The sequence below is a fragment of the Erythrolamprus reginae genome, chromosome 2 (assembly GCF_031021105.1).
Source record: "Erythrolamprus reginae isolate rEryReg1 chromosome 2, rEryReg1.hap1, whole genome shotgun sequence".
NCBI lineage: Eukaryota > Metazoa > Chordata > Lepidosauria > Squamata > Dipsadidae > Erythrolamprus > Erythrolamprus reginae.
The window spans coordinates 316,049,141-316,061,119 of NC_091951.1; the positions used below are offsets into that span (position 1 = coordinate 316,049,141).

Sequence of the window (11,979 nt, forward strand, 5' to 3'; positions counted from 1 at the left end):
TCCTCTGTCCTGGTGCTTCTTGACCTCTCAGCGGCTTTCGATACCATCGACCATGGTATCCTTCTGCGCCGGCTGGAGGGGTTGGGAGTGGGAGGCACTGTTCTCCAGTGGTTCTCCTCCTACCTCTCCGGTCGGTCGCAGTCGGTGTTAGTGGGGGGTCAGAGGTCGACCTCTAGGTTTCTCCCTTGTGGGGTGCCTCAGGGGTCGGTCCTCTCCCCCCTGCTATTTAACATCTACATGAAACCGCTGGGTGAGATCATCCAAGGGCATGGGGTGAGGTATCATCAATATGCCGATGATACCCAGTTATACATCTCCACCCCATGTCCAGTCAACGAAGCAGCGGAAGTGATGTGCCGGTGCCTGGAGGCTGTTGGGGCCTGGATGGGTGTCAACAAACTCAAACTCAATCCAGACAAGACGGAGTGGCTGTGGGTCTTGCCTCCCAAGGACAATTCCATCTGTCCGTCCATCACCCTGGGGGGAGAAACATTGACCCCCTCAGAGAGGGTTCGCAACTTGGGCGTCCTCCTCGATCCACAGCTCACATTAGAGAAACATCTTTCAGCTGTGGCGAGGGGGGCGTTTGCCCAGGTTCGCCTGGTGCATCAGTTGCGACCCTATTTGGACCGGGAGTCACTGCTCACAGTCACTCATGCCCTTATCACCTCGAGGCTCGACTACTGTAACGCTCTCTACATGGGGCTACCTTTGAAAAGTGTTCGGAAACTTCAGATCGTGCAGAATGCAGCTGCGAGAGCAATCATGGGCTTTCCCAAATATGCCCATGTTACACCAACACTCCGCAGTCTGCATTGGTTGCCGATCAGTTTCCGGTCAGAATTCAAAGTGTTGGTTATGACCTATAAAGCCCTTCATGGCACCGGACCAGATTATCTCAGGAACCGCCTTCTGCCGCACGAATCCCAGCGGCCAGTTAGGTCCCACAGAGTGGGTCTTCTCCGGGTCCCGTCAACGAAACAATGCCACTTGGCGGGACCCAGGAGAAGAGCCTTCTCTGTGGCGGCCCCGGCCCTCTGGAACCAACTCCCCCCAGAGATTAGAATTGCCCCTACCCTCCTTGCCTTTCGTAAGCTACTCAAAACCCACCTCTGCCGCCAGGCATGGGGGAATTAAGACTTCTTCTCCCCCTAGGCTGATACAACTGTATGTATGGTATGTTTGTACGTATGTTGGTTTTATACATTAGGGGGTTTTAAGTTAGTTTTTAGTATTGGATTTTTACTGTATATTGTTTATGACTGTTGTTAGCCGCCCCGAGTTTTCGGAGAGGGGCGGCATATAAATCCAATAAATGAAATATTTTCATATTAAAAAAAAATATCACGACAAATCACAGAAAAATAAAAAAAATAATATACCATGTGCTTATCGTATTATTAATATGCAGGATGGCACAATACTGAACACATGGCAATATAATCACAGTATGTAAAGAAACATTTAAAATTAAAAAGGCCTTGATATATAATAAAATCAGCGTATATTCATAGGCAATTTTAGTAGGCAAGACATTTTTAAAGAACTTGTCAGGGGCCTAAGAAAAAGAAATGCATTAGTTCTTTTTTAAATTTTAGGAAAGCTGATTACAAATGTAATTCTGATGGGAACCAATCTTTAAATAACTCTATGAGTATTCAGGATTTTTAATCAAGTATTAGTTTTAGGACTATGCACGTTTTAAAAATGATTCTCAAGAATGCTTCAGACCCCAGTTCCTTTCAGCGGATACCTCTCTATTGTTTATTTTTTTCCAAAGCCCTCCCAACAGGCGCCATTGGAACGGAGAGAGGCGACATATAAGTCTAATAAATTAAATTAATTAATTATTTTTTTGCAAATTTCATCTAAAATTATGGTTGAAATTAATATTGGAGTAAGGAGAAGTTCAGAGGTTGCAGCTCAGTGTTCCACAAAATGACAATACTGTATTATTAAACCATAGGTCAATAATTTATCTTCCACTACAGATAATATTTTAACTATAAATATACAAAAGTGGTATAAAATGTTCACTAGATAATTCTAATTTAATTAACAAAAAAAGTACATTTGGAATTTTCAGTTAACTACAGTATTTTAAAAAGTTAAAATAGCTTTAACCAATACAAAAACTTGGCTTTGTGAAAATATTTCAATATTTTGATTAAGGCTTTTAAATAACTAAGCTTCAACAGTTGTAAACCAGTCAACCATTTCAAAGTCAAAGGCTATGATCCAGAACTTCATCTGCACAACAAGATCCTACTGCCAACTATGGCAGATGGAGTTTTGCATTCTCACAGCTGGCAACAGGGAAGTCCTTGTGCGCACAGGACTTCCTGGATAGATCATATAACTAAACTGGACAGCTAAGAAACTAACAATTCCTAATCCTAGCAAATCTGTATTTGCTTTTATTAAATCATATTTTAAATTTTCCTAGTTTATGAGGAAAGCTATAAAGCTCTGGTTTTTCTTTAAAAAAAAATATCTCATAGCTAAAAGTATCGAATTGTTAATTTGCAATTGTGGAGAGGGGCAGCATACAAATCTAATAAATTGAATGGAATTGAACTTAGATTTTCTTCTGGCATTTGACTACAATGGGCCTAGACCCCTATTGTGCAGTAACAAATTATCCTTTTAAAAAAGGAATGTTTTATATATCTTACTTTTATACAAATTTGTTAATAAACTTTAGAGTATGTAATGAATAGAATAGAATTCTTTATTGGCCAAGTGTGATTGGACAAACAAGTAATTTGTCTTTGGTGCCTATGCTTTCAGTGTACATAAAAGAAAAAGATACATTTGTCAAGAATCATGTGGTACAACACATTATTATTATTATTAGTAGTAGTAGTATATTATTATTATTATTATTATTATTATTATTATTATTATTATTAATTGGATTTGTATGCCGCCCCTCTCCGTAGACTTGGGGCGGCTAACTACGATAAAAACAGCATGTAACAATCCAATACTAAAACAACTAAAAAACCCTTATTATAAAACCAAACATACACGCAAACATACCATGCATAAATTGTAAAGGCCTAGGGAGAAGGAATATCTTAGTTTCCCCATGCCTGATGGCAGAGGTGGGTTTTAACCAGCTTATGAAAGGTGAGGAGGGTGGGGGCAATTCTAATCTCTGGGGGGAGCTGGTTCCAGAGGGCCGGGGCCGCCACAGAGAAGGCTCTTGCCCTGGGTCCCGCCAAATGACATTGTTTAGTTGACGGGACTCGGAGAAGGCCCATTCTGTGGGACCTAACTGGTCGCTGGGATTCGTGCGGCAGAAGGCGGTCCCGGAGATAATCTGGTCCGGTGCCATGAAGGGCTTTATAGGTTATAACCAACACTTTGAATTGTCATAGGGGTCAAATAAGCAATGAAATAACAATCAATATTAATAAAAATCTTAGGATATAAGCAACAAGTTACAATCATACTGTCCTAAGTGGGAGGTAAAGGATGATAGGAATGATGAAAAAAAACTAGTAGAAATAAAAGTGCAGATTTAGTAAAAAGTCGGACAATGTTGAGGGAATTATTTGTTTAGTACAGTGATGGCGTTCAGGAAAAAACTGTTCTTGTATCTAGTTGTATTGATGTGTAGTGCTCTGTAGCGACATTTTGAGGGTAGGAGTTGAAACAGTTTGTGTCCAGGATGCGAGGGGTCAGTAAATATTTTCATCGCCTTCTTTTTGATTCGTGTAGTATACAGGTCCTCAATGGAAGGCAGGTTGGCAGCAATTGTTTTTTCTGCAAATAGTTATGGTGTATTAAATTGCACAGCAATCATACCATACTCATAAGCATGCTCTCAGAAATAAATGCCATTGAGTTCCCAGGAATTCATTTTCAGCTAAATTAATACAGGACTGCATATTTAATATCAGAAATTTGTAACCTGAAAATTACTATAGGTAATTGTTCAGTGTATATGTGTCTGAATACTGGTACTATACCTGTATGTAACTATTTTCTGTTCCTTAAAGTCTATTATTACAAGCAAAACAGATAAATCTAAATACTGTAAGAGATGACAGTATTCTTCTTAAAATCGCTCAGTTTAGCAAACAAAGGGGGTTTTGCATAAAATGTGTTAGTGAAGCAAGCCACCACCTAATTAGATAAAAGTTAAAATTATCTGAGAAAACAAAAGAGTTGCATTAGGAACTCAAAAGCAATTGATTAGAAAGGCTAATAGGTCACTATTCTGTATTCTGAATGAGGTATATATGAAATTTTAATCCCAAAAATACCTGTTCAAATGTCAACCTGATCATATTATTTAGAATTTTTAAGAATTAAAATTTAAATGATTAATATTTACTAGGGCATGAAACAATTAAAAATTTAAACAGTTCAACATTAAACTCATCAATATCTAATCCTGGACTTTTTGAAGTTAAGGCAGCAACATGTAATATATGATTATGTGCCGTTTTTGCATGCAGAGTCCTGTTAAGTTGGAAAGGCATGTAAATTACAGCAATTTGTGATGTGAATGTATGGACATACAGTACACAGGCATAAATATTTTTTTTAAGGAAGTGCTGCCTTCTAAGGCCCCAAAAATATTCTAACAAAGTAAACTCATATTCACAAGCTGTATCATACAGTAATTGGAAACTCTGTGAGTGAAAATCTGAGCAGAGCTAACCATAAAGTGGCCTAGCATTCTCCCCTGGTGATCTGTAAAAATGACTTTGTGTCAAGCAGTTCCTGATGAATGTTTTCAGAAGGGGGTGAGCCTATCAGAAATAAATGACTATATTAAACAGTCATCCTCTCCAAACCAAACCAAATTATTTGTTCTTTGTTCAAATTTCTAAACCAATATATATTTCTGCATTAGAGAAGGCAATGAAATTCAGCATTATGTCAAGAAATCCAGCCCCTCGGTATGTACATATATCACATATTCCAAAAATTCCCAACAGCATAATATGGAAAACAAAGACTAAAATAAGTCACACATTCAAACCAGGAAATTAATGACTTTTTGCATTTATGAAATTTTGCAGAAATAGAATGTTCATTTAGTTTATAACGATTGATTGATTGATTGATGATTTATTTATTTATTTATTTATTCATTCATTTTCTCATCATACATCTAAAATCCTGATTCTGAAATACTTGTATTTTAATCACTGTTGTATTTAATATGCCAACTGAATCCATCACCATCCAAAAAAATGGAATTTTATGACCAGTATCTGATGTCCTTCAGAAATGTCAATTTCAGGATCCGAAAACTCCACCTAGTATGGTCAAATAATCCAAAATACAACCGCATAATCCTATCTATTTTAACACTAAAGTTAGAAAAAGAGATCCAAATGCAGTTATTTTAACCAGTTATAATACATTTGAGTAGTGATTAGATCACTGATTTACCTCAATTAGTAGACCATTTTTTTAATGGACTAAACGTTTTGAACAGGGATACTGTATATGCTTTGCTTGAATAACACTATGACTGAAAGAAGACAGAGGAGGAAAGGAACAAGGCTCTGAAACAGTGGTTCTCAACCTTTCTAATGCTGCAATCCTTTACTACAGTTCCTCATGTTATGGTGACCCCCAACCATAAGTCTAGCACCTATTCTGCCAACAGGGCTTTAAGCTGATTGGCAGGAAGGTCAGAGAGACATCCTCACTGTAAACACCTGATTGGTCGGATTGTAAAAATATGTTCCAAGGCACCAGAATAGAAGCTTTAGTTTCTAACACTATGGGAAATTTGTCTTTTCCCATGGTCTTAGGCAATCCTTGTGAAATGGTTGTTCGACCCCCAAAGGGCTCCCGACCCTCAGGTTGAAAACTACTGGTCTAAGAAAATCAGTGGAGGGGGCAACTAGCAGACTATACCACACTAAGTGCTGCTCATGAAGAGGAAGAAATACTGTGGAGAGAGAGGTACTGCCACACCCCCTCCAGTTTTTCCTACTTGTTGTGGTTGGGAACCACGATTTAACTTCAGTTATCTACCCTTCAGTTTATCTGTCTATTAAATAAAGGGTGCACTATGATATAATTATATAAATAATAGTCCCCCCCCCCCAGTTTTCAGGGACATAAATGCTTTTGATTTCTTTAAAAAACTTGCTAATAGTTTATTTAACATTTGGCATTGTGATTGCTTTATATAGCACAGCAAAAATATACTAAAGCTGCAGGTATAAGAACAAACTTGAAGATTCCATTTTTGGAAAAGTGGTTTTTAAAAAGGCTGGCTTACCCCCCAAAATCAATACGCTTCTCCCATAGGTTCATGATGCAAAATTCTATAATCAAGGCTTGTAGATTTGTAATTATGGTATGTCAGCTACATTTAAAGAAGAGTGTTAAAAGATTGTTAAAGTTAAACTAACACAATTGCAATGTGAATTGTCTTAGTCTCATTCTAATCTACTGGTGTCAGTTTCATTTAATCAGAGAGAAACTATGGGCAAATGTCAGTACTACTTTCACATGTCCCTAATATACTACATTCATTTAGCAGCTTTTAAAGCCTCCGAGATATTGAAATAGCTTAAAAAAGAGAGCAGTTTAACAGGAAAATGAAGACAACATTTAAAAAATCAACATTTATTAGTTAAAGCAAAAATATTACACTAATTGCAGTAACTCTTCAGTGATATACATAGATTCCACATCATTTCACAAAATCCATCTATTAAGCATTTAATAGGAATAGCAATAACATTTAGGCTTATATGCTGCCCTGCAGCTCTTTGCAGCACTTTCTGGACAGTTTACAATGTAGAAGCATTGTTTGCATATTATCTCCAATAATCTGGGTCCTCATTTTACTGACCTCGGAAGAATGGAAGTCAACCCTGAGGATCAAACTCCAGGCTCTGGGCAGTTTGCCTGCAATACTGCACTTTAACCACTGTGCCACCAGGGCTCTAAGATAATTAATTACTGCACAATTAAAATACAAGGGTCCAATAAGAATAATAAAATGTTCAATTCAGAAAGCAGCTCAGATATGTCCATACAAGCTAAGTATGGACTCTGAAACATATAAATCATAAATAAGCAAACAATTTAAAGTACAGGAAGTCCTCACTTACCATCCACAACAACTTTGCTGCTAAGCAACAAAGTAAGTTGAAAGGGGAAACTTCATATGACTGTGCAGACTTAAATCAATTTCATTTAAGTGAATCACCCCGTCAGTGAATTTGATATTACATGACTGCAATTTGTGACACTCTGAAAGCTTCACCATATTTCAAAAGCCAGCTTTGAAAGTCACAAATCAGGATCATAGGACTATGGAATGGCGTACCTGTCATAAATGTGCATTAATTACCAAGAGTTCGAATCATGGCAACGGGACCACTGCAACTTTGAGGACCATCACAGATCTCCTTTTTCAGCACCATCATAGTTTTGAACATTGACTGAGCAAGAGATCAACAGGTGAGAACTACCTGAAGAACATTGAGTTTTACATTGACAACAAAAAACCCAATCCAGTTATTTACTCTATTGTGGCAGTATCTAGCAAATGAAGTAATGTTTTTATCTTAGAGGAAGATGTTCTGAATTTAAAATACTCTATGGACTTCCACAGGGAAAAAAAAGTAAATTCAAAAAAGTTCTAGTCACTGCCCAACTTGTCAAACTAACATTGGCAATGTGAGCTGAAAGATGTCCTAGACTAGTGATAGTAAACCATATTTTTCCTCGGGTGCCGAAAGAGCGCTATCATGTATGCGAGTGCCCATACCCATAATTCAATTCCTGGGCAGGGCGAAAACAGCTTCCCCTGTCCCCTGAGGTCGTCTGGAGACCAGAAATGGCCTGTTTCCCAACTTCTGGTGGCCTAGTAGACTCGTGTTTCGCCCTCTCCAGGCTTCAATGGTTTCCCTGGAGCTGGGGGTAGGGTAAAAATGCCCTCTCCCATCACTCCAGAGGCTCTCTGGAAGCCAAAAACGCCCTCCCCAAGCCTCTGTGTGAGCCAAAATTCAGCTGGCGGCACACACATGCACATTGGAGCTGATCTAGGGCAACAGCTTGCGTGCCAGCAGATATGTCTCCGCGTACCACCTGTAGCACCCGTGCCATAGGTTCGCCATCACTGTCCTAGACCTAGACTATTCCCCCAAATGTGTCATTTTTGCTGCATATATACATCAAAAACCATGCTCCAAAAAGGGGGAGGGTCAGAAGAAAAAGAGTTAATACTGTAGGTGTTGATTAAAATTAATTGCCTGTAAAATAAGATATGTCATTTGTAAAGCTAATTGATTCTTACCTGCATATGGCACTCATTTTCTCATATACAAACAAAAATACCACAACTACGCATGCTCCTTTCCCTTCCCCCCACAACAGGAAGAGCCAATAAGAAAAGAAACCCCCAGGATGAAGCTGTTATAAGAGAAATAAATGCTGTCCTGGAAGGAAAAAGAAACAAGGGATAAAAAGGAAAGTGATAACCTATGTGCTTGTACATACATCCACCCACCTAACAAGCAGCCTCACCCAAGCAGAGAGGCTTGTGTTCAGACTTGCCAAGACATCTAGCTTTTCAGCAGCAATGTATGCAGTCCTTTGAACCTCATGCTTATACTTTTATTTTGAAAAGTTTCTAGTCATATGAAGGAAGGTTGAGAGGAAACCCTGTACTTTCAGGTATTATTAGGGATTAAATACATTTTTGTTGATGCTGAAATAAGAAAGTTGATGCTATAAGTCTCCCAGGGAAGTACATTACAGAAACTGGACAAAAATGTTGTCTTCCCCACATGACATGTGAAACCTACAAAAAATTGGAACATTTTGCTGCAGACCAAATTCTGAATTTGCTTCCATTAACTGATCATTAAGCCTTTTCATAACACTGAGAGCGTATGCACCAATGATAAATTCCTTGTGTGTCCAATCACACTTGGCCAATAAAGAATTCTATTCTATTCTATTCCATTCATATTAAGACTCCCGTTATAAAAGATGGTGAATCCATGCCATTACTGTGCTACTTAACTGTAACCCCAATTCTATCCTCTCCACCCCACCCAGAACACACAATTACACAACTGACCTGCAACTCGTCTTAAGAGAGAAGATTCTGAACAGAAATCAAACAGTATAAATTGGAAGAGACCTGGATATAGATTGGCAAATGCTCAGTCAGCATCTCTTACGGTATAAATACATAAAGATTACTTTATCATATTTGCATGTCACCTTTGCAGCAAAGCTAATTCTTGCTTTCTTAAAATGATCTCCCACTCTACAAGCTAGAGAAATTATATTTGCTACCGCATGAAATTTACAAAACAGTGAACGTTATTACATGTGTATATGCAAAATATATCCACACAGTACATTTCATATGTAGATGTGCTATTCCACGCAATAAAACTATTATTGCATTACATATATCTTGAACATAACTTGAAGCAAGTTCATATACAGTTTTTGGAATATGCTTTCACTATTGTATTTGCATTTCAATGACCATGGAATACCAGTTAGCTGTAACTATGCAAACAAAAATAACAAGAAAAAGTGTGGATAGATTACAACTGACATTTCTGAATCAAGCAACTTTTGTGGATGTACTCCACTCATCACTAGTAACAGTGGCAAAGAATCTGGACTATACCATTAATAGAGGTATTAAATAGAAAAAGTGTACAGTTAATACAGGTATTAAGTAGAAAAAGTAGAAACCAGCTAGCTTCTCTATGACCCTTCAGATACACTGGAATAACATTTTGTCTATATAAAGACAATCAGTGGGTGAAAATCGTAGTTCAGTCTATCCAGACAGCTGTAGATCATCAAAGGCTCCATTTACCTTCTCACTTATCAGGGGAAAAGAAATGTGTATTTAAGCAATAACCAAAGCTGTGTCTACAAAACAGTATACGAACAGACGTATTGAATAAAAAAGAATCACAAGAGTTGGTGGGGACCTCGGAGGTCATCTAGTCCAGTGTTTCCCAACCTTGGCAACTTGAAGATATTTGGACTTCAACTCCCAGAATTCCCCAGCCAGTGATTGCTGGCTGGGGAATTCTGGGAGTTGAAGTACAAATATCTTCAAGTTGCCAAGGTTGGAAAACACTGGTCTATTCCAACCTCCTGCTTAGGCATTTCATATAACTACCATTTCATATAAATGCATATTCTCTCGCTACTAAACAGAACCTGCCTATTTACTCATGAAAACAGGTTTTGCTTTAGTGCAAAAAGTGGAAGGGAAGAAGTGGATCAAATTTGCTTAGCGAACAAACCTAGATTTCTCCTAATGTTTCTCTATTATTAGTACCAATATCATGTATATAAACATATAAACGCTGTTATATCATTGTATACTACCAATACGTACTTGACAAAAATAAAATGAAATCAATATAGATAGAAATGGGAGCGACAGGTTCAATTTTACACTCAGCCACCCACCAATTAACATTTCTTTAATTTAACCTCCCTCGCAGGGCTGTTGTACTCAGGGAGGGAAAACGTTAGAGTAAAAAAAACCCCAGACCTAATATACATGCGTATAAGGGCATAATATACCAAGTTGATGCTTTTTCCTCCAGCCAACACGCCGGTGTGAGGCACTTCAATCGCGGCCCTGGGAGTTTCACTCGCCGCCTGGAAAAAAGCAACCTCCCCTTCCACGTACGAGGCCCTACTCACCGTTTTACTATGCCTGTTTTTATTTTGATCTGTCTGATGCGAGGGTCGGCCATGGCGAGACGAGGGGGGGAGGAAGCGAAAACGTCCAGCGGCGACAAAACGAAACGCTGATAACAAGGGAACAGAAAACCCCCCACGACTAACAGCACGCAGCGTTCAAAGGGTAAAGCGCATGCGCGAAATCAACGTATTTCCCTAGGATTATTACCACCGCCCCTCAGTGGACGGTACCACTGAAGAAAACGGGGGGGGGGGGAGAAAGAGAATTTAGAAGCAAGGGTAGAAAATGATGGACTGTCTTTGGAAAATAAACTTCTTCCCCTTGAGTTGTCCTACTGCAAATCTCATTCTGCCCAAATTTTTAAAAAAAAATGCGGAACAGCAGCTTGATGTTGTAAGTCTCCAATCTTATCCCACTACCGTAGTAATATATCGCCTTACACACAAAAAAACCCACACACAAGCCTTCATATTAAACCGTCGTTTGCTGAATCATGGTTTATTAATCATGCTTCAGTGGTGGAGTTCATTCAACATCTATGTAAAATTATAAGGAAATACAGAAATATAATGTGTTAATTTTGCCAATAACAATAAGTCAATAGAAATCTTTATTGGCCAGGTGTGATTGGACACACAAGGAACTTATCTTTGGTGCATATTTTCTCAGTGTGCATAAAAGAAAAAGATACATCATGAGGTGCAACACTTAATGATTGTCATAGGAGTCAAATAAGCAATGAGGAAACAATATTAATTGTTAATATTAATATTAAGAGCCAGGGTGGCGCAGCAGGTAGAGTGCAGTACTGCAGGCCACTGAAGCTGACTGTAGATCTGTAGGTCAGCAGTTCAAATCTCATCACCGGCTCAAGGTTGACTCAGCCTTCCATCCTTCCGAGGTGGGTAAAATGAGGACCCGGATTGTGGGGGCAATACGCTGGCTCTGTTAAAAAAAAGTGCTATTGCTAACATGTTGTAAGCCGCTCTGAGTCTAAGGAGAAAGGCGGCATAAAAATCAAATAAATAAATAAGTAAATAAATAAATAAATAAATAAATAAATAAATAAATAAATATTAATAAAAAGAATACAAGCAACAAGTTACAGTCATACAATCATACTCAAGAATTGCAAGCAGTGTATTCAGAATTTTCTTATTTTTAAAAGCTGCCTTTTTGGTCACTTTTGAAAATCCTGATACAGTGGTACCCCTACTTATGAACTTAATTCGTTCTGTGACTAGGTTCTTAAGTGGAAAAATTTGTAAGAAGAAGCAGTTTTTCCCATA

At 38.3% G+C, this 11,979-nt stretch overlaps 1 protein-coding gene across 2 annotated transcripts in view; it reads right to left on the reverse strand.

Annotated features, from left to right (window-relative positions):
• TBCA (tubulin folding cofactor A) overlaps positions 1–11,093 on the reverse strand; it is a 44,113-nt gene extending 33,020 nt beyond the window's left edge. The window contains exon 1 of one of the 2 annotated variants that reach the window (XM_070736357.1): positions 10,690–11,093. In XM_070736357.1, coding sequence (XP_070592458.1) covers positions 10,690–10,742 — 53 coding nt within the window. In that variant the 5' untranslated portion in view covers positions 10,743–11,093. Of the gene's footprint in view, positions 1–10,566; positions 10,590–10,689 lie in introns of those variants that run through there. The other variant, XM_070736358.1, reaches the window with a different exon arrangement.
• Between the last annotated feature and the right edge of the window lie 886 nt (positions 11,094–11,979).